The 23883-nt window shown below is 47.0% G+C and overlaps 1 protein-coding gene across 1 annotated transcript in view; it reads right to left on the reverse strand.

Annotated features, from left to right (window-relative positions):
• Nucleotides 1–23883, reverse strand: part of LOC106566316 (uncharacterized) — a 94196-nt gene that overhangs the window by 17642 nt on the left and 52671 nt on the right. Inside the window, exon 4 of the mRNA XM_045692828.2 lies at nt 12552–12776. Within this exon, the coding sequence (XP_045548784.1) occupies nt 12552–12776 (225 nt within the window). The remainder of the gene's footprint in view (nt 1–12551; nt 12777–23883) is intronic.

A 23883-nucleotide genomic window follows, 5' to 3' on the forward strand; every position in this document is an offset into this window, starting at 1 on the left:
AACATGTATAATACTACAGTAACATGTATACTACTACAGCTACAGCAACATGTCTACTACTACAGCTACAGTAACATGTATAATACTACAGTAACATGTCTACTACTACAGCTACAGTAACATGTCTACTACTACAGCTACAGTAACATGTATAATACTACAGCTACAGTAACATGTATACTACTACAGCTACAGTAACATGTCTACTACTACAGCTACAGTAACATGTATAATACTACAGTAACATGTCTACTACTACAGCTACAGTAACATGTCTACTACTACAGCTACAGTAACATGTATAATACTACAGCTACAGTAACATATCTACTACTACAGCTACAGTAACATGTATAATACTACAGTAACATGTATAATACTACAGCTACAGTAACATGTATAATACTACAGTAACATGTATACTACTACAGCTACAGCAACATGTCTACTACTACAGCTACAGTAACATGTATAATACTACAGTAACATGTATAATACTACAGCTACAGTAACATGTATAATACTACAGCTACAGTAACATGTATAATACTACAGTAACATGTATAATACTACAGCTACAGCAACATGTCTACTACTACAGCTACAGTAACATGTATAATACTACAGCTACAGTAACATGTATAATACTACAGTAACATGTCTACTACTACAGCTACAGTAACATGTCTACTACTACAGCTACAGTAACATGTATAATACTACAGCTACAGTAACATGTATACTACTACAGCTACAGTAACATGTATAATACTACAGCTACAGTAATATGTATAATACTACAGCTACAGTAACATGTCTACTACTACAGCTACAGTAACATGTATAATACTACAGCTACATGTATAATACTACAGCTACAGTAACATGTATAATACTACAGCTACAGTAACATGTATAATACTACAGTAACATGTATAATACTACAGCTACAGTAACATGTATAATACTACAGCTACAGTAACATGTATAATACTACAGTAACATGTCTACTACTACAGCTACAGTAACATGTCTACTACTACAGCTACAGTAACATGTATAATACTACAGTAACATGTCTACTACTACAGCTACAGTAACATGTATAATACTACAGCTACAGTAACATATCTACTACTACAGCTACAGTAACATGTATAATACTACAGTAACATGTATAATACTACAGCTACAGTAACATGTATAATACTACAGTAACATGTATACTACTACAGCTACAGTAACATGTCTACTACTACAGCTACAGTAACATGTATAATACTACAGTAACATGTCTACTACTACAGCTACAGTAACATGTCTACTACTACAGCTACAGTAACATGTATACTACTACAGCTACAGTAACATGTCTACTACTACAGCTACAGTAACATGTATAATACTACAGTAACATGTCTACTACTACAGCTACAGTAACATGTCTCCTACTACAGCTACAGTAACATGTATAATACTACAACTACAGTAACATGTATAATACTACAGCTACAGTAACATGTCTACTACTACAGCTACAGTAACATGTATAATACTACAGTAACATGTATAATACTACAGCTACAGTAACATGTATAATACTACAGCTACAGTAACATGTATAATACTACAGTAACATGTATAATACTACAGTAACATGTATAATACTACAGCTACAGTAACATGTATAATACTACAGCTACAGTAACATGTATAATACTACAGTAACATGTCTACTACCTACAGCTACAGTAACATGTCTACTACTACAGCTACAGTAACATATCTACTACTACAGCTACAGTAACATATCTACTACTACATGCCTACTTCTCCCAGAGGTCTCCCAGGATCTCCGGGATGTTTTCTCTTAGCCCTGCACCACCTGTCTCGCTCCTCATCGGCCCTGGGACTGTGCCATTGACCTGCTAACAGACTCTGCACAGCAGCATCTACCCCCTGTCGGTGGCTGAAACCAAGGCTATGGAGGAAAACATCCAGGAGGCTCTCCAACAGGGTTTCATCCGCACATTCAGCTCCCCTGCGTTGGCAGGTTTCCTCTTCGTGGCCAAGAAGGAGGTTGGCCTTCATCTACGTATTGACTACAGAGGTGCACCCTCCTGTTGGTGCCGGCCGCCATTGAACAGCTCCAAGGTGACCGTTCTTTTACCAAGCTTGACGTGCGGAGTGCCTACAATTTGATCCGCATCAGGGAGAGGGATGAATTTAAGACGGCCATCAGCACGATGTCTGGTCACTACGAGTGCTTGGTGATGCCTTATGGATTAGCCAATGGTACGTCGGTGTTCCAGGCATTCGTGAATGAGGTGTATTGACGACATCCTGATATACTCAGCCACCTTGGAGGAGCACGTCGCCCACGTCCGGATAATCCTGGAACGCCTCCTGGAGAACCATCTGTACGTTAAGGCAGAGAAGTGTCAGTTTCATCAAGTCGCCTTCTCCTTCTTGGGATATCGGATCAGCCAACAGTGAGTGGTTATGGAGGAGAGGAAGGTAGATGCAATCAGGTCATGGCCAGTCCTAACCACCATAAAGGGACAACAACAGTTTTTGGGGTTTGCCAACTTCTACCGCCACTTCATTAGGAAATTCAGCTCCATCACTGCTCCTCTCACCTCTCTCCTCAAAGGTGGTCCCCGTAAGTTGGGGTGGAATCCTGCAGTCGATGAGGCCTTCCACCTACTGAAGAGGCGTTTCACCTCCGCCCAGTCGCTGAAACACCAAAATCCTACGCTGCCCTTCGTGGTGGAGGTGGACGCCCCAGAAGTGGGCATAGGGGCTGTCCTGTCACAACGTCAAGGTAATCCACAAAAATTGTATTAATGTGCATACTACTCTAAAAAAAATGTCTCCTGCAGAAAGGAACTATGATGTCAGTGATCGGGAGCTCCTGGCGGTGAAGTTGGCATTAGAGGAGTGGAGACACTGGCTGGAGGGCACCACGGACCCGTTTCTCATCCTCACCGACCATCGGAACCTGGAGTACATATTGACAGCGAGGCAGCCGGACCCGCGCCAAGCAAGGTGTGCCATTTTCTTTACTAGATTAAATTTCAGTAACCTGTCATACCGTCCAGGTTCAAAGAACATCAAAGCCGATGCCCTGTCCCGTCTCCACGATTCGGGTGAGGTTCCGGTCCTTTGTGCGCCCATCATACCGCACTCCCGAATCGTTGCCCCCGTGTCGTAGGACATAGACGTGGACATCTGCCAGGGTCTGGAGAGGGAACCCACGCCTGCTACCTGTCCTCTGGGGTGTACCTATGTTCCCACGAGGTAAGGGATCGGCTACTGACCTGGGCGAACACATCCCTTGCCGCTGGACACCCAGGTATCACCCGCACCACTCAATCCATCCCTGTTAAGTACTGGTGACTCACCTTGGCGCAGGATGTCACCTGCTACATCAACTCCTGTTCCATATATGCTCAACCCAAGTCTCCTCTGCACTGTTCCAGCAGGTCTTCCGGAATTATGGCCTTCCGGAGGGCATCGTCTCCGACCGGGGTCCCCAATTCACGTGACGAGTATGGAGAGCCTTCATGGAGAAGCTGGGGGTCACGCTCAGCCTCACATCTGGGTACCGGCCTCAGTCCAACATCAGTCCAACATCAGGTGGAGAGGACCAACCAGGAGCTGGGGAGGTTCCTGAGGATTCACTGTCAGGACCGGCAGAGGGATTGTTCGCTGGGTGGAGTACACCCAGAACTCACTTCGTCACTGCTCCACCAGGTTTCCTCCCTTCCAATGTGTCCTGGGGTACCAGCCGGCACTGGCCCAAAAGCCAGACCCGAAGCCCCTGCGGTGGATGAGTGGTTCACCATCCTGGTGATCGCATCTGGCTCTCCACCAGGAACCTCCCGCTCCGCCCGTCCTGCCGGAAGCTGAGCTCCCGGTTTTGTGGGGCCATTCAAAGTCCTCCGGATGGTCAATGAGGTAACTTACCGACTACAGTTTCCCACTAACTACAGGATCTCACCCTCTTTTCATGTTTCCCTCCTCAGGCCGGTGGTTCCTGGTCCCCTGGCTGATGCCGTCCCCCACGACACACGCCCCGGCTCTCCTGGACATCTAGAGGGGTCCCGCCTATGGCGTCAGATCCCTCCTGGACTCCAGACGTTGTGGGAGTCGGCTTCAGTACCTGGTGGACTGAGAAGGGGTACGATCCGGAGGAGCGGTGTTGGGTTTCAGTGGACTACATTCTAGATCCCAACATAATCCAAGATTTTCACCTTCGCCGTCCGGACGGGCCTGATCCTCACCCTACTGGCCAGCCTCCTGGCCAGGAGGCCAGGAGGCTGTCACGTCTACTCCCGTCTACTCCCGCTCACCCGGTGTTCGACTTCACCAGTCTACTAAGCACCGGTCCTGGCAACCCATCATTACGCACACCTGGCAACCTTCATTACCCATACCTGCGCCTCATGATTAGGCACACCATCACTACCCTGATTACTCCCCCTTTAAATACCATGTCTCCTTGCCTTAACATATAGTTAATAATTTAAGCAATCCTATAATTGGAATGTCAAAGGTTTACAAACATTTGAATAGGACTAAGGGGGGGGGGGGGGGGGGGATGGATACAAAAGAGAACATGGAGGAGGAGGGAAAGAGAGGATTGGCGATATGAAGAAGGGTAGAAGAGTAGGGGTAGGGGGGTTAGGCGTGTTGGGGTGCCATAGGTAGACCTATATGCGTGAAAGAGACGGAGAGAGGGACTCTGGGCCTTACAATAGGGGTACGTTCCTTAGTAGTCTTCATTGCAGCAAATCACCAAAGTCTGAGGAGCTACAGGTAACTGCCAATATAATGGAAACACTCGAGTAAATGACGGATACAAAGTATATTGAAAGCAGGTGTATCCACACAGGTGTGGTTCCTGACTTCATTAAGCAGCTAACATCCCATCATGCTTAGAGGTCATGTGTAAAAATGCTGGGAAAGGCCATGATTTTGGTTACCATGACTATGACCCCATAGGATAACAATGCCCCCATATACAGGGCACGAGTGGTCGGTCACTGAATGGTTTAATGAGCATGAAAATATGTTTTTATTTTTTTTATTTCACCTTTATTTAACCAGGTAGGCTAGTTGAGAACAAGTTCTCATTTACAACTGCGACCTGGCCAAGATAAAGCAAAGCAGTGCGACACAAACAACAACACAGAGTTATACATGGAATAAACAAACATACAGTCAATAATACAGTAGAACAAAAGTCTATATACAGTGTGTGCAAATGAGGTGAGATAAGGGAGGTAAGGCAATAAATAGGCCATGGTGGCGAAATAATTACAATACAGCAATTAAAACACTGGAATGATAGATGTGCAGAAGATGAATGTGCAAGTAGAGATACTGGGGTGCAAAGGAGCAAAAAAATAAAAAAATAACAGTATGGGGATGAGGTAGTTGGATGGGCTATTTACAGATGGGCTATGTAAACCCAATACCATGGCCGTCTCAGTCACCAGATCTCAACACAATTGAACATTTATGGGAGATTCTGTAGCGGTGCCTGAGACAGCGTTTTCCCCCCACCACCATCAACAAAACACCAAATTATGGAATTTCTTGTGAAAGAATGGTGTCGTATCCCTCCAATAGAGTTCCAGACACACCTGTAGAATGTATGCCGAGGTGGATTGAACCTGTTTTGGCTGTTGGTGACCCATTATGTTGGTGTTTCCTTTATTCTGGCAGTTACCTGTACATTTATATGATAGAGAAATTCTTCTAAGACAGGGTTTTCCCTAACATCTCCTGGAGTGCCCCCCAGTCATTCCACTTCTCTGATGTTCTCCAGAACGAGCAGTCTGGTGTTTTGAGTAAGAGAGAGAGAGAGAGAGAGAGGAGAGAGAGAGAGAGAGAGAGAGAGAGAGAGAGAGAGAGAGAGAGAGAGAGAGAGAGAGAGAGAGAGAGAGAGAGAGAGAGAGACAGACAGACAGACAGACAGACAGACAGACAGACAGACAGACAGACAGACAGACAGACAGACAGACAGACAGACAGACAGACAGAGAGAGGTGGGGAAGTCAGTCAGGTGTTCTGTCAGAGAGAAAGAGAGAGAGCGAGCGAGAGAGACAGAGAGAGAGAGAGAGAGACAGAGAGAGAGAGACAGAGAGAGAGACAGAGAGAGAGACCGAGAGAGAGAGAGAGGTGGGGAAGTCAGTCAGGTGTTCTGTCAGAGAGAGAGAGAGAGAGAGAGACAGAGAGAGAGAGAGAGGTGGGGAAGTCAGTCAGGTGTTCTGTCAGAGAGAGAGAGAGCGAGAGAGAGAGAGAGCGAGCGAGCAAGAGAGAGAGACAGAGAGAGAGAGGTGGGGAAGTCAGTCAGGTGTTCTGTCTGAGAGAGAGAGAGAGAGAGAGAGAGAGAGACAGAGAGAGACAGAGAGAGAGAGAGAGAGAGAGAGGTGGGGAAGTCAGTCAGGTATTTTGTCAGAGAGAGAGAGACAGAAAGAGAGACAGAAAGAGAGAGAGAGAGCGAGAGAGACAGAGAGAGAGAGAGACAGAGAGAGAGAGACAGACAGAGAGAGAGAGAGAGAGACAGAGAGAGAGAGAGAGAGAGAGAGAGGTGGGGAAGTCAGTCAGGTGTTCTGTCAGAGAGAGAGAGAGAGACAGAGAGAGAGACAGAGAGGTGGGGAAGTCAGTCAGGTGTTCTGTCTGAGAGAGAGAGAGCGAGAGAGAGAGAGACAGAGAGAGAGAGACAGAGAGAGAGAGGTGGGGAAGTCAGTCAGGTGTTCTGTCTGAGAGAGAGAGAGAGCGAGAGAGAGAGAGAGAGAGAGAGAGAGAGAGAGACACAGAGAGAGACAGAGAGAGAGAGAGGTGGGGAAGTCAGTCAGGTTGTTCTGTCTGAGAGAGAGAGAGAGAGAGAGAGAGAGAGACAGAGAGAGAGAGAGAGAGAGAGGTGGGGAAGTCAGTCAGGTGTTTTGTTACAGAAGCTGCCCTTCCAGATGGCAATAGAGATGTGATTTACTGCAACGAGGTCAATGTTGTGATCACTAATTATATGCCGGGGGGATAATTATACTCCTAAGTAACATTGTTTACTAACAGGTCTTTAAGAGGGCTGAGGAGTGGAGTGGAGGAGAGGAGTGGAGGAGGAGGAGAGGGAGAGGAGAGGAGTGGAGGAGAGGAGTGGAGGAGAGGATGGAGGGGAGGAGAGGAGTGGAGGATAGGAGTGGAGGATAGGAGTGGAGGAGAGGAGTGGAGTGGAGGAGAGGAGTGGAGGATAGGAGTGGAGGAGAGGAGTGGAGGAGAGGAATGGAGGAGAGGAGAGGAGGAGAGGAGTGGAGTGGAGGAGTGGAGGAGAGGAATGGAGTGGAGGAGAGGAATGGAGTGGAATGGAGGAGAGGAGTGGAGGAGTGGAGTGGAGGAGTGGAGGAGAGGAGGTAAGGAGTGGAGGAGAGGAATGGAGTGGAGTGGAGGAGAGGAATGGAGTGGAAGAGAGGAGAGGAGTGGAGGAGTGGAGGAAAGGAGTGGAGTGGAGGAGAGGAGTGTAGGAGAGGAGTGGAGTGGAGGAGAGGAGTGGAGGACAGGAGGAAAGGAGTGGAGAGGAGTGGAGGAGAGGAATGGAGTGGAGGAGAGGAGTGGAGGAGTGGAGGAGAGGAGTGTAGGAGAGGAGTGGAGTGGAGGAGAGGAGTGGAGGACAGGAGGAAAGGAGTGGAGAGGAGTGGAGGAGAGGAATGGAGTGGAGGAGAGGAGTGGAGGAGAGGAGTGGAGGAGTAGAGGAAAGGAGTGGAGAGGAGTGGAGGAGTGGAGGAAAGGAGTGGAGAGGAGTGGAGGAGAGGAGTGGAGGAAAGGAGTGGAGGAGAGGAGAGGAGGAGAGGAGGAGAGGAGTGGAGGAGGAGGAGAGGAGTGGAGGAGTGGAGTGGAGTGGAGGAGAGGAGTGGAGGATAGGAGTGGAGGAGAGGAGTGGAGTGGAGGAGTGGAGGATAGGAGTGGAGGAGAGGAGTGGAGGAGTGGAGGAGAGGAATGGAGGAGAGGAGAGGAGGAGAGGAGTGGAGTGGAGGAGTGGAGGAGAGGAATGGAGTGGAGGAGAGGAATGGAGTGGAATGGAGGAGAGGAGTGGAGGAGAGGAGTGGAGGAGTGGAGTGGAGGAGTGGAGGAGAGGAGGAAAGGAGTGGAGGAGAGGTATGGAGTGGAGTGGAGGAGAGGAATGGAGTGGAGAGAGGAGAGGAGTGGAGGAGTGGAGGAAAGGAGTGGAGTGGAGGAGAGGAGTGTAGGAGAGGAGTGGAGTGGAGGAGAGGAGTGGAGGACAGGAGGAAAGGAGTGGAGAGGAGTGGAGGAGAGGAATGGAGTGGAGGAGAGGAGTGGAGGAGTGGAGGAGAGGAGTGTAGGAGAGGAGTGGAGGAGAGGAGTGGAGGACAGGAGGAAAGGAGTGGAGGAGAGGAGTGGAGGAGAGGAGTGGAGGAGTGGAGTGGAGGAGAGGAGAGGAAGAGTGGAGTGGAGGAGAGGAGGAGTGGAGTGGAGGAGAGGAGTGGAGGAGAGGAGTGGAGGAGAGGAGAAGAGTGGAGTGGAGGAGTGGAAAGGAGTGGAGTGGAGTTGAGGAGTGGAGGAGTTGAAAGGAGAGCAGGAGAGTAAATGAGTGGAGTCAGAGGAGAGGAGGAAAGGAGTGGAGGAGAAGAATGGAGGAAAGGAGTGGAGGAGAGGAGGAAAGGAGTGGAGGAGAGGAAAGGAGTGGAGGAGAGGAAAGGAGTGTAGGAGAGGAGTGGAGTGGAGGAGAGGAGTGGAGGACAGGAGGAAAGGAGTGGAGAGGAGTGGAGGAGAGGAATGGAGTGGAGGAGAGGAGTGGAGGAGTGGAGGAGAGGAGTGGAGGAGTAGAGGAAAGGAGTGGAGAGGAGTGGAGGAGTGGAGGAAAGGAGTGGAGAGGAGTGGAGGAGAGGAGTGGAGGAAAGGAGTGGAGGAGAGGAGAGGAGGAGTGGAGGAGTGGAGGAGTGGAGTGGAGGAGTGGAGTGGAGGAGGAGTGGAGTGGAGGAGTGGAGTGGAGGAGTGGAGTGGAGGAGTGGAGGGGAGGAGAGGTGTGTAGGAGTGGAGGAGGGGGAGTGGAGTGGAGGACGAGTGGAGTGGAGGAGTGGAGGAGTGGAGTGGAGGAGTGGAGTGGAGGAGAGGAGTGGAGGAGAGGAGTGGAGGAGTGGAGTGGAGGAGAGGAGAGGAAGAGTGGAGTGGAGGAGAGGAGTGGAGGAGAGGAGTGGAGGAGTGGAGTGGAGAGGAGAGGAGAAGAGTGGAGTGGAGGAGTGGAAAGGGAGTGGAGTGGAGTTGAGGAGTGGAGGAGAGGAAAGGAGTGGAGGAGAGGAGTGGAGGAAAGGAGTGGAGGGAAAGGAGTGGAGGAGAAGAATGGAGGAAAGGAGTGGAGGAGAGGAGGAAAGGAGTGGAGGAGAGGAAAGGAGTGGAGGAGAGGAAAGGAGTGGAGGAGAGGAGTGGAGGAGAGGAAAGGAGTGGAGGAGTGGAGGAGAGGAGTGGAGGAGAGGAGAGGAGGAGAGGAGGGTGGAGTGGAGGAGGGAGGAGTGGGAGGAGAGGAGTGGAGTGAGAGGGGAGGAGTGGAGTGAGAGGAGGAGTGGTGAGGAGAGGAGGGGAGTGGAGGAGAGGAGTGGAGGAGAGGAGAGGAGGAGTGGAGGAGAGGAGTGGAGGAGAGGAGTGGAGGAAAGGAGTGGGGTTGAGGAGAGGAGTGGAGGAGAAGAATGGAGGAGAGGAGAGGAGTGGAGGAGAGGAAAGGAGGAGAGGAGTGGAGGAGAGGAGTGGAGGAAAGGAGTGGAGGAGAGGAGTGGAGGAGAGTGAGGAGAGAGGAGAGGAGTGGAGGAGAGGAGTGGAGGAGAGAGGAGAGGAGTGTAGGGAGAGGAGCTGAGGAGAGGAGAGGAGGAGAGGAGGAGTGGAGGAGAGGGAGAGGAGGAGAGGAGTGGGAGGAGAGGAGTGGAGGAGAGGAATGGAGGAGTGGAGGAGAGGAGTGGAGGAGAGGAGGAGTGGAGGAGAGGAGGAGTGGAGGAGAGGAGTGGAGGGAGAGGAGGAGTGGAGGAGAGAAGTGGAGGAAAGGAGTGGAGTTGAGGAGAGGAGTGGAGGAGAGGAGAAGAATGGACGAGAGGAGAGGAGTGGAGGAGAGGAGAGGAGGAGTGGAGGAGAGGAGTGGAGGAGAGGAGTGGAGGAGTGGAGGAAAGGAGTGGAGGAGAGGAGTTGGAGGAGAGGAGGAGAGAGGAGAGGAGTGGAGGAGTGGAGGAGAGGAGGAGTGGGAGGAGAGGAGAGGAGGAGTGGAGGAGAGGAGTGGAGGAGAGGAGGAGAGAGGAGTGGTGGAGAGGAGTGGAGGAGAGGAGGAGTGGAGGAGAGGAGTGGAGGAGAGGAGAGGAGGAGAGGAGTGGAGGAGAGGAGTGGAGGAGAGGAATGGAGGGGAGGAGAGGATTGGAGGAGAGGAGTGGAGGAAAGGAGTGGAGGAGAGGAGTGGAGGAGAGGAGGAGAGAGGAGAGGAGTGGAGGAGAGGAGTGGAGGAGAGGAGTGGAGGAGAGGAGTGGAGGAGAGGAGGAGATGAGTGGAGGAGAGGAGTGGAGGAGAGGAAAGGAGAGGAGGAGAGGAGTGGAGTAGAGAAGAGGAGGAGTGGAGGAGAGGAGAGGAGGAGTGGAAGAAAGGAAAGGAGGGGAGGAGAGGAGGTGAGGAGAGTGGAGGAGGAGAGGAGTGGAGGAGAGGAGAGGAGTGAGAGGAGGAGAGGAGTGGAGGAGAGGAATGGAGGAGAGGAGTGGAGGAGAGGAGAGGAGGAGTAGATGAGGAGAGGCGAGGAGTGGAGGAGAGGAGAGGAGGAGTGGAGGAGAGGAGAGGAGAGGAGAGGAGGAGAGGCTAGGAGTGGAGGAGAGGAGAGGAGGAGAGGAGTGGAGGAAAGGAAAGGAGGGGAGGAGAGGAGTGGAGGAGAGGAGAAGAGGAGTGGAGGAGTGGAGGAGAGGAGGAGAGGAGGAGAGGAGTGTGGGCCTACTTTATAGTGGGTATACTCAGGCCTTACCTTGCCTGGTCGGAGTGCCTGGATGAAGAGAGGAGAGGAATGGAGGAGAGGAGTGGAGGAGAGGAGAGGAGGCGTGGAGGAGAGGAGTGGAGGAAAGGAGTGGAGTTGAGGAGAGGAGTGGAGGAGAAGAATGGAGGAGAGGAGAGGAGAGGAGTGGAGGAGAGGAGAGGAAAGGAGGAGAGGAGTGGAGGAAAGGAGAGGAGGAGAGGAGTGGAGGAGAGGAGGAGAGAGGAGAGGAGTGGAGGAGAGGAGTGGAGGAGTGGAGGAAAGGAGTGGAGGAGAGGAGTGGAGGAGAGAGGAGAGGAGTGTAGGAGAGGAGCTGAGGAGAGGAGAGGAGGAGAGGAGGAGTGGAGGAGAGGAGAGGAGGAGAGGAGTGGAGGAGAGGAATGGAGGAGAGGAGGAGAGAGGAGAGGAGTGGAGGAGAGGAGTGGAGGAGAGGAGGAGGAGTGGAGGAGAGGAGTGGAGGAGAGGAGGAGAGGAGTGGAGGAAAGGAGTAGAGTTGAGGAGAGGAGTGGAGGAGAGGAGAAGAATGGAGGAGAGGAGAGGAGTGGAGGAGAGGAGGAGTGGAGGAGAGGAGTGGAGGAGTGGAGGAAAGGAGTGGAGGAGAGGAGGAGAGAGGAGAGGAGTGGAGGAGAGGAGAAGAATGGAGGAGAGGAGAGGAGTGGAGGAGAGGAGGAGTGGAGGAGAGGAGTGGAGGAGTGGAGGAAAGGAGTGGAGGAGAGGAGGAGAGAGGAGAGGAGTGGAGGAGAGGAGTGGAGGAGAGGAGGAGTGGAGGAGAGGAGAGGAGAGGAGGAGAGGAGTGGAGGAGAGGAGGAGAGGAGTGGAGGAGAGGAATGCAGAAGAGGAGGAGAGAGGAGAGGAGAGGAGTGGAGGAGTGGAGGAGAGGAGAGGAGGAGAGGAGTGGAGGAGAGGAGTGGAGGAGAGGAATGGAGGGGAGGAGAGGAGTGGAGGAGAGGAGGAGAGAGGAGAGGAGTGGAGGAGAGGAGTGGAGGGGAGGAGAGGAGTGGAGGAGAGGAATGGAGGGGAGGAGTGGAGGAGAGGAAAGGAGAGGAGGAGAGGAGTGGAGTAGAGAGAGGAGGAGTGGAGGAGTGGAGGAGAGGAGAGGAGTGGAGGAGAGGAATGGAGGGGAGGAGAGGAGTGGAGGAGAGGAGTGGAGGAGAGGAGTGGAGGAGAGGAGTGGAGGAGAGGAATGGAGGGGAGGAGAGGAGTGGAGGAGAGGAAAGGAGAGGAGGAGAGGAGTGGAGTAGAGAAGAGGAGGAGTGGAGGAGAGGAGAGGAGTGGAGGAGAGGAATGGAGGAGAGGAGTGGAGGAGAGGAGAGGAGGAGAGGAGTAGAGGAGTGGAGGAGAGGAGAGGAGAGGAGGAGAGGCGAGGAGTGGAGGAGAGGAGAGGAGAGGAGGAGAGGAGTGGAGGAGAGGAGGAGAGGAGTGGAGGAAAGGAAAGGAGGGGAGGAGTGGAGGAGAGGAGAGGAGGAGAGGAGTGGAGGAGTGGAGGAGAGGAGGAGAGGAGTGTGGGCCTACTTTATAGTGGGTATACTCAGGCCCTTACCTTGCCTGGTCGGAGTGCCTGGATGAAGAGAGGGCGCAATGCGGCTTTGGCAGGAGCAGCCGGGCAGGGCAACAGTACTGGTGGAGGGTGGAGCTGGACTGACTGTTAGCTGTCAGGCTGCTGTGGAGAGAGGAGGTAGGACTAGGAACAGGAGTAGTGACGGAGGTGGTGGTAGGTGGATTGGAACGAGAAGAAGTAGCACAACAAGCGGAATAAGGTGGTGACCTGACAGAGAGAGAGAGAGAGAGAGAGAGAGAGAGAGAGAGAGAGAGAGAGAGGGGGGGGGGAGAAAGAGAGACAGACAGAGACAGAGCAAGAGAGAGGGAGAGAGAAAAAAATCAAGTCAAGAAAGCAACAGAAAAGAGCAGATGACAGACACAAAGGCACACAGTAACCAGTCATAAACCAGGACAGAAAGGCACACAGTAACCAGTCATAAACCAGGACAGAAAGGCACACAGTAACCAGTCATAAACCAGGACAGAAAGGCACACAGTATCCAGCCATAAACCAGGACAGAAAGGCACACAGTGCCCAGCCATAAACCAGGACAGAAAGGCACACAGTACCCAGCCATAAACCAGGACAGAAAGGCACACAGCAACCAGCCATAAACCAGGACAGAAAGGCACACAGTCCCCAGCCATAAACCAGGACAGAAAGGCACACAGTACCCAGCCATAAACCAGGACAAAAAGGCACACAGTACCCAGCCATAAACCAGGACAGAAAGGCACACAGTCCCCAGCCATAAACCAGGACAGAAAGGCACACAGTACCCAGCCATAAACCAGGACACAAAGGCACACAGTACCCAGCCATAAACCAGGACAGAAAGGCACACAGTCCCCAGCCATAAACCAGGACAGAAAGGCACACAGTACCCAGTCATAAACCAGGACAGAAAGGCACACAGTACCCAGCCATAAACCAGGACAGAGAGGCACACAGTACCCAGCCATAAACCAGGACACAAAGGCACACAGTACCCAGTCATAAACCAGGACTATTAAGGCACACAGTACCCAGTCCTAAACCAGGACAGAAAGGCAACAGTAAACAGCCATAAACCAGGACAGAAAGGCACACAGTACCCAGCCATAAACCAGGACAGAAAGGCACACAGTCCCCAGCCATAAACCAGGACAGAAAGGCACACAGTCCCCAGCCATAAACCAGGACAGAAAGGCACACAGTCCCCAGCCATAAACCAGGACAGAAAGGCACACAGTCCCCAGCCATAAACCAGGACAGAAAGGCACACAGTACCCAGCCATAAACCAGGACAGAAAGGCACACAGTCCCCAGCCATAAACCAGGACAGAAAGGCACACAGTCCCCAGCCATAAACCAGGACAGAAAGGCACACAGTAACCAGTCATAAACCAGGACAGAAGGCACACAGTACCCAGTCATAAACCAGGACAGAAAGGCACACAGTACCCAGCAATAAACCAGGACAGAAAGGCAAACAGTACCCAGCCATAAACCAGGACAGAAAGGCACACAGTCCCCAGCCATAAACCAGGACACAAAGGCACGCAGTACCCAGTCATAAACCAGGATATAAAGGCACAGAGTACCCAGTCATAAACCAGGATAGAAAGGCACACAGTACCCAGCCATAAACCAGGACAGAGTTAACAGCTGTAGCACACAGTCCCTAGCCATAAACCAGGACAGAAAGGCACACAGTAACCAGCCATAAACCAGGACAGAGTTAACAGCTGTAGCACACAGCAACCAGTCCTAAACCAGGACACAAAAGCACACAGCAACCAGTCCTAAACCAGGACAGGGTTAACAGCTGTAGCACACAGTGGTATATAAGCATAGCAAGAGCAGCTAGCTTTGAAACAGTTAGCAGAGTACAGTACACACAAAGAGCAGGTTAAGAGATGTATGAAGTACAGTGATGTACTATATGTCTATTGGATAGGTGATATGCTGATATACTTTATGTTTTTTATAAATTGCTCGGCTGGGCTAGACGAGAGAGTCGATTGTGGAGTCCACTGGAACAGAGTAAATAAGCATTCTGACATCATTGATTGGTGACTTGTGGATTAGACACTGGCTGGAATGTGGTTTTCACCAATCAGCATCCAGGATTAGACACACCCGTCGTATAAACTGATATAATGTCTATAGGATAGGTGATAAACTGATATAATATATATCTACAGGACAGATAGGTGATATACTGATATAATATATATATCTACAGGACAGATAGGTGATATACTGATATAATATATATCTACAGGACAGATAGGTGATATACTGATATAATATATATCTACAGGACAGATAGGTGATATACTGATATAATATATATATTTTGGTTCAGCTTCTTTGTCCATTTAAATAAAAAGAAGATGAGTGCACATTTCCCCGCTGCGTCTTGGTCCACTTTACCCTACGACAACCGTGACACTTTGTGATGGTCACTCCAATACCTTGACTTTGTTGTCCTTAAGCCATTGTGCCACAACTTTGGAAGTATGCTTGTGGTCATTGTCCATTTTGGAAGACCCATTTGCGACCAAGCTTTAACTTCCTGACTAATGTCTTGAGATGTTGCTTCAATATATCCACATAATTTTCCGCCCTCATGATGCCATCTATTTTGTGAAGTGCACCAGTCCCTCCTGCAGCAAAGCACCCCCACAACATGATGCTGCCACCCCCATGCTTCACGGTTGGGATGGTGTTCTTCGGCTTGCAAGCCTCCCCCTTTTTCCTCCAAACATAACATTGGTCATTATGGCCAAACAGTTCTATTTTTGTTTCACCAGACAAGAAGACATTTCTCCAAAAAGTACGATCTTTGTCCCCATGTGCAGTTGCAAACCGTAGTCTGGCTTTTTTATTCCGGTTTTGGAGCAGTGGCTTCTTCCTTGCTGAGTGGCCTTTCAGGTTATGTCGATATAGGACTCGTTTTACTGTCGATATAGATACTTTTGTACCTGTTTTCTCCAGCATCTTCACAAGGTCCTTTGCTGTTGTTCTGGGATTGATTTGCACTTTTTGCACCAAAGTACGTTCATCTCTAGGAGACAGAACGCATCTCCTTCCTGAGCGGTATGATGGCTATGTGGACCCATGGTGTTTATACTTGCGTACCATTGTTTGTACAGATGAACGTGGTACCTTCAGGCATTTGGAAATTGCTCCCAAGGATGAACCAGACTTGTGGAGGTCTACACTTTTCTTTCTGAGGTCTTGGCTGATTTCTTTTGATTTTCCCATGATGTCAAGCAAAGATGCACTGAGTTTGAAGGTAGGCCTTGAAATACATCCACAGGTACACCTCCAATTGACTCAAATTATGTAAATTATCCTATCAGAAGCTTCTAAAGCCATGACATCATTTTCTGGAATTTTCCAAGCTGTTTAAAGACACAGTCAACTTAGTGTATGTAAACTTCTGACCCACTGGAATTGTGATACAGTGAATTATAAGTGAAATACTCTGTCTGTAAACAATTGTTGGAAAAATGACTTGTGTCATGCACAAAGTAGATGTCCTAACTGACTTGCCAAAACTATAGATTGTCAACAAGAAATATGTGTATGTAAGCTTCCGACTTCAACTGTACCTGCAGCTATAGAAATATTTTATAGATATATACCTGCTACTGTCGAAATATATACTTGTTGCTTTAGAAATATGTTATAGAAATATATACCTGCTGCAGTAGAAATACGTTATAGAAATATATACCCGCTGCAGTAGAAATATATACCTGCTGCTGTAGAAATATATACCTGTTACTTTAGAAATATGTTATAGAAATGTATACCTGCTGCTGTATGAAAATATACTTATTGCTTTAGAAATATGTTATAGAAATATATACCTGCTGCAGTAGAAATATATACCTGCTTCTATAGAAATATGTTATAGAAATATATACCTGCTGCAGTAGAAATATATACCTGCTGCTATAGAAATATGTTATAGAAATATATACCTGCTGCAGTAGAAATATATACCTGCTGCTATAGAAATATGTTATAGAAATATATACCTGCTGCTATAGAAATATGTTATAGAAATATATGCTGCTATAGAAATATGTTATAGAAATATATACCTGCTGCTATAGAAATATGTTACAGAAATATATACCTGCTGCTATAGAAACATGTTATAGAAATATATACCTGCTGCTATAGAAATATGTTATAGAAATATATACCTGCTGCTGTAGAAATATGTTATAGAAATATATACCTGCTGCTGTAGAAATATGTTATAGAAATATATACCTGCTGCTGTAGAAATATGTTATAGAAATATATACCTGCTGCTGTAGAAATATGTTATAGCAATATATATCTGCTGCTGTAGAAATATATTATAGCAATATATATCTGCTGCTGTAGAAATATGTTATCAATATATACCTGCTGCTATAGAAATATGTTATCAATATATACCTGCAGCTATAGAAATATGTTATAGAAACATACAGTTGAAGTCAGAAGTTTACATACACCTTAGCCAAATACATTTAAACTCAGTTTTTCACAATTCACATCTAACCACTAGCTATGCTTCTGGAAGACATCTAACCACTAGCTATGCTTCTGGAACATATCTAACCACTAGCTATGCTTCTGGAACACATCTAACCACTAGCTATGCTTCTGGAACACATCTAACCACTAGCTATGCTTCTGGAACACATCTAACCACTAGCTATGCTTCTGGAACACATCTTACGTCACCACTAGCTATGCTTCTGGAACACATCTAACCACTAGCTATGCTTCTGGAACACATCTAACCACTAGCTATGCTTCTGGAACACATCTAAGCACTAGCTATGCTTCTGGAACACATCTAACCACTAGCTATGCTTCTGGAACACATCTAACAACTAGCTATGCTTCTGGAACACATCTAACCACTAGCTATGCTTCTGGAACACATCTAACCACTAGCTATGCTTCTGGAACACATCTAACCACTAGCTATGCTTCTGGAACACATCTAAACACTAGCTATGCTTCTGGAACACATCTAACAACTAGCTATGCTTCTGGAACACATCTAACCACTAGCTATGCTTCTGGAACACATCTAACCACTAGCTATGCTTCTGTAACACATCTAACCACTAGCTATGCTTCTGTAACACATCTAACCACTAGCTATGCTTCTGGAACACATCTAACCACTAGCTATGCTTCTGGAACACATCTAACCACTAGCTATGCTTCTGGAACACATCTAACCACTAGCTATGCTTCTGGAACACATCTTACGTAACCACTAGCTATGCTTCTGGAACACATCTTACGTAACCACTAGCTATGCTTCTGGAACACATCTAACCACTAGCTATGCTTCTGGAACACATCTAACCACTAGCTATGCTTCTGGAATACATCTAACAACTAGTTATGCTTCTGGAACACATCTAACCACTAGCTATGCTTCTGGAACACATCTAACCACTAGCTAAGCTTCTGGAACACATCTTACGTCACCACTAGCTATGCTTCTGGAACACATCTTACGTAACCACTAGCTATGCTTCTGGAACACATCTAACCACTAGCTATGCTTCTGGAACTCATCTAACCACTAGCTATGCTTCTGGAACACATCTAACCACTAGCTATGCTTCTGGAACACATCTAACCACTAGCTATGCTTCTGGAACACATTTAACCACTAGCTATGCTTCTGGAACACATCTAACCACTAGCTATGCTTCTGGAACACATCTAACCACTAGCTATGCTTCTGGAACACATCTAACAACTAGCTATGCTTCTGGAACACATCTAACCACTAGCTATGCTTCTGGAACACATCTAACCACTAGCTATGCTTCTGGAACACATCTAACCACTAGCTATGCTTCTGGAACACATCTAACAACTAGCTATGCTTCTGGAACACATCTAACCACTAGCTATGCTTCTGGAACACATCTAACCACTAGCTATGCTTCTGTAACACATCTAACCACTAGCTATGCTTCTGTAACACATCTAACCACTAGCTATGCTTCTGGAACACATCTAACCACTAGCTATGCTTCTGGAACACATCTAACCACTAGCTATGCTTCTGGAACACATCTAACCACTAGCTATGCTTCTGGAACACATCTTACGTAACCACTAGCTATGCTTCTGGAACACATCTTACGTAACCACTAGCTATGCTTCTGGAACACATCTAACCACTAGCTATGCTTCTGGAACACATCTAACCACTAGCTATGCTTCTGGAATACATCTAACAACTAGTTATGCTTCTGGAACACATCTAACCACTAGCTATGCTTCTGGAACACATCTAACCACTAGCTATGCTTCTGGAACACATCTTACGTAACCACTAGCTATGCTTCTGGAACACATCTTACGTAACCACTAGCTATGCTTCTGGAACACATCTAACCACTAGCTATGCTTCTGGAACACATCTAACCACTAGCTATGCTTCTGGAATACATCTAACAACTAGTTATGCTTCTGGAACACATCTAACCACTAGCTATGCTTCTGGAACACATCTAACCACTAGCTATGCTTCTGGAACACATCTTACGTAACCACTAGCTATGCTTCTGGAACACATCTAACCACTAGCTAAGCTTCTGGAACACATCTTACGTCACCACTAGCTATGCTTCTGGAACACATCTTACGTAACCACTAGCTATGCTTCTGGAACACATCTAACCACTAGCTATGCTTCTGGAACTCATCTAACCACTAGCTATGCTTCTGGAACACATCTAACCACTAGCTATGCTTCTGGAACACATCTAACCACTAGCTATGCTTCTGGAACACATCTAACCACTAGCTATGCTTCTGGAACACATCTAACAACTAGCTATGCTTCTGGAACACATCTAACCACTAGCTATGCTTCTGGAACACATCTAACCACTAGCTATGCTTCTGGAACACATCTAACCACTAGCTATGCTTCTGGAACACATCTAACAACTAGCTATGCTTCTGGAACACATCTAACCACTAGCTATGCTTCTGGAACACATCTAACCACTAGCTATGCTTCTGGAACACATCTAACCACTAGCTATGCTTCTGGAACACATCTAACCACTAGCTATGTTTCTGGAACACATCTAACCACTAGCTATGCTTCTGGAAAACATCTTACGTCACCACTAGCTAGATGTGAATAATCGTCCTCAAACTAGCACAGTCATTTCAGTCATCCTAGTGCGTGTGTGTGTGTGCGTGTTTGTGTATATGTGTGTGTGTTTGTGTGTATGTTTGTTTGTGAGTGCGTGCGTGCGTGCCTGTGTGTTTGTTTGCGTGCGTATGTGTGTGTGGTTGTGTGTGCGTACGTGCCAGTGTGTGCGTGTGTGTGTGTTTATGAATGTGTGTTTGTGTGTGTGTGTGTGCCTGCCTGCCTGTGTATAAAGCACAAAGCCATGATGTGCTTTTTTTCCAAATGTTAAAGGCCTTTATGTAAAGCTTGGGAGGATAGCAGAGACATGCAGATTAGCTGGGGGTGTAAATAGACTTGGGAGTATAGAGAAAGAGGCTCAGGGCACATTTACAGATCACAACACTAGCTGGGCTTCAAATGAACATCTCAACGATAACCTTAAATAGGATATCTCTCATCTTCATGGTTAAGTCAAGCAGAACAGCTAAACAGGGATCATGTTGCAGTAGAGAGAAGGAGGAAGCATTGTTTCACCATTATGTGCTAAAGTAGCGCATTTACATTGATGATATAATAATAATAAATATATAATATCACAATAATAATAATAATATATGACGTTTATCCAAAGCGACTTAGTCATTTTTTTTTTTATACATATGACATCCATTTGAGCTGCTCCCATCAGACATTACTGTGTCTCTCTCTCTCTTGTAGAAACTGCAGTTTGAAGGTGAAATAGCGACCTCTATTGCCGTTTCTATATATTATTACCTGTTTATTCCAAGAACAATTTAAGGCTGGGATAAAAGCAATGAAAGTCAAACTTTAAACAGACAAGGTTTAGAAAATAGTGAATTTGTTTAACAGCAACCTTTGGATAGACTACAGAGAAAATCTCTCAGCTACATCTAGTCCAGAGTGGATTAGAAACAACTAGGAGGCTAGAAGTGTTGAAGAGATACAGAACTATCCTCTTCAGACCTCCAGCCTCTCCCAGAAAAAACTAAAACATTTCCTGAAGTGAGCATCATTCAATAAAGTTATATTAAAATGCCAGTATGCACTTGTGGGTTTTACAGCGTTAATGTACACCACCTCTGTTATTAAACAATGATCAGAAAATCCCACTGGGGTTAACACACTTGTTATACAGACCTGAGATTGATGCTCAAAACAATAAAACCTAATCTAACCTGGCCATAGAGATGGTGTTCTCTCTCACATTAGACCATGTGTTCTGACTCGTGCCTCCATTTTGTATCATTAGTCCATGTGTTCTGTCTCGTGCCTCCTTTTTGACTCATTAGCCCATGTGTACTGTCTAGTGCCTCCATTTTGACTCATTAGTCTATGTGTTCTGTCTCGTGCCTCCATTTTGACTCATTAGTCCATGTGTACTGTCTCGTGCCTCCATTTTGACTCATTAGCCCATGTGTTCTGACTCGTGCCTCCATTTTGACTCATTAGTCCATGTGTACTGTCTCGTGCCTCCATTTTGACTCATTAGTCCATGTGTACTGTCTCGTGCCTCCATTTTGACTCCGCCAAATATCTTTTACAATAAGGTGTTTTTAAAAAAAGTCCTTGAGGCTGTATGAGGTTCTTTGGGATTTATATCTAAATCACTGTGTCACGTTCGTCGTACAGAGCGGACCAAGGCGCAGCGTGAGTTGATGTTCCACATCATTTTAATTCACAGTGAAACAACAAAACATCCAACGAACGTGAAGTACAGCGCACACATAGGCACTAACTGAAACAATATCCCACAACTCAGGTGGGAACAATGGAGAACTTAAGTATGATCCCCAATTAGAGACGACGAACATCAGCTGCCTCTAATTGGGAACCATACTAAGAGCACCAACATAGAAATGAAAAGACTAGAACACCCCCTAGTCACGCCCTGACCTACAACACCATAGAGAACCAAGGGCTTTCTATGGTCAGGCTCGTGACACACTGACTGTACAGTTAAAATCCCCAGCAAGAAATAATCATCCTCAGCATAACATTTCTCAATAGTATTTGATAATGTCTCTAAAAAACATACCCTCTCAACTACCTCTATACTGGGGAATATACATGTATTAAACACATAGTGATGTTTTCATATCTCTAACTTTAATAACCTCCTCTCAACTACCTCTTCAACCTCATATGACAAAGGCAAAAAACCTTTTGAGAACAGGATGGCCACACCCCCACTTTTTGATTATTTATCACTACGCACCACTGTCCCCCCCCACTCCTTTTGCCACATTATTTCCATTTTCCATATTACTATGCGTTTCTTGTCGAAAACTTATGTCCCTTCCCGTTATTAACTCATACACTACAACTCTTTCCCCCCCCCCCCCCGTCTCTCTCCCCATTTACGTTTAAAGAAGAAATCTTAAAACTGCTCATGGCTGAAGAAAAAAAAAATACAGTGGAAGAGACAGAAAACACATCTCTTTAAAGAGTTAAGACCGCGACTGAACTCTTTACTTTCCTTTAGAATTTACCTCACTCTCGTGACCACTTTCTTTAGTCTAGTGATTTCTGGGTTTGTCAAAACTCCACCCGTATTTTTTTACAATCAGAAACTTTGCTGATTCAATAAACAATTAATCATTTAAATCAATTTAAATCAATAAATTCACTTTCAGGAAAATAAATCCGTTACATTATAATCCTGCATATACTTCTTCACCTTTTGTCAAATTCAGAAATGGACGTTCTTTTTCAATCCCATTACTCCCTTCCACCCCATTTCTCTTGCTATTTTTGTTGTGATGCATCAGATGCCTCACTCTCGCTCTCATCCCCAGAGGAAAACTCCATCTCTACTTCCTGTTTATCCTCAACTGATTATCATCTCTACCTTCCTCTTAGAATTAGAACCTTCATCACTCCTTAAATTCTTCCTCTTCCTCCTGGGTACTTTGAAAACAGCTGCTTCATTTTCCATTGTTTCACTCTCCTCCTGAACCCCCGCTTTCATTCTCCAGCCCCCCCCCCCCCCCGACCTCAGTCGCAGTCTCACCTACCCCCCCCCCCCCCCCCCCCCGCTTTTCCCTGCTCTACCACAACTTCCCCCGTAGCCACATTGCTCCCTTTTTCTATTTCTCCCACCACATCTGCCCACCTTCTCCCTTCTCCTGAACCCTCAGCCTGTTCATCCCTTCTCAGTGGTGCTTTAGCTGCACCAGCGCTAGAGCTGCTAACCGGGCTCTGCGTGCTTGTTCTCTGGACAATTACGCACCAAATGCCCCTCTCTTCCACACCCAAAGCATTTCATTGATTCAGTAGACGCATAGAACACATAATAAAACCCATCAATCTTGAAACTGAACGCTAAATTCAGTTTGACAGTATCCTTTTAAATTTTTTATTTTTTTAAAATCATGTGCACTTATCTCCTATGAGATACAACATGTTTCAGGCAAAGAAGATTTGCATCCAAAAATAACCTTTTTTTTTTTTTTTATTGCAGATAAAAGTTGACTGTGATGAGATAACTCTCTTGCTCCAACACTTCATCTCTAACAAATGGTGGCACATTAGAAAATATAACTTTCTTCTTCGCCGGATTCATACGAGGGAATACTGACGTCTGTTTCTCCCCGCAACACAACACCAACTATCTCAACTATCATATTCACCTTTTCAATAGGATCTAAGAATATTACTACAGTGCTATTCATCCTTTAGGCTGATTTTATGCCGTCATACCCAATGATAGCGCCCACTGCTAAACTACATTCTTCCACCGAACAACCTGTCGCAGCGGGAATCTTCACTCCGTTCCCGCAAACTAAGTTTTTTCAAACTCCAAACCTCCACGAGTGGTCATTAAAACCAGCCCCTCCACGCTGGTTGCACCCTTGAGAGAGAACCAACCTCAATGATCCCACCACCCCTATTACGTGCTTAGTGATAGTGAGACAATATAACCTTAAAACAACTCTATATGCACACACAGAAACAATAGGGTGAAAATGATTTGTCACTCCCACAAATCGCTCCTGCTTCCCGACTCACTCCAACGAGAGAGAGAGAGAGAGAGAGAGAGAGAGAGAGATAGGTAGGTAGGTAGAGAGACAAATCAAAATTCCATATTGTAGCTCAAGGGTGTGGGGTTTCCACATCACCAAGTTTAATAACAAA

This window comes from Salmo salar, chromosome 13, assembly GCF_965601325.2.
Source record: "Salmo salar chromosome 13, fSalSal1, whole genome shotgun sequence".
Taxonomy (NCBI): Eukaryota; Metazoa; Chordata; class Actinopteri; order Salmoniformes; family Salmonidae; genus Salmo; species Salmo salar.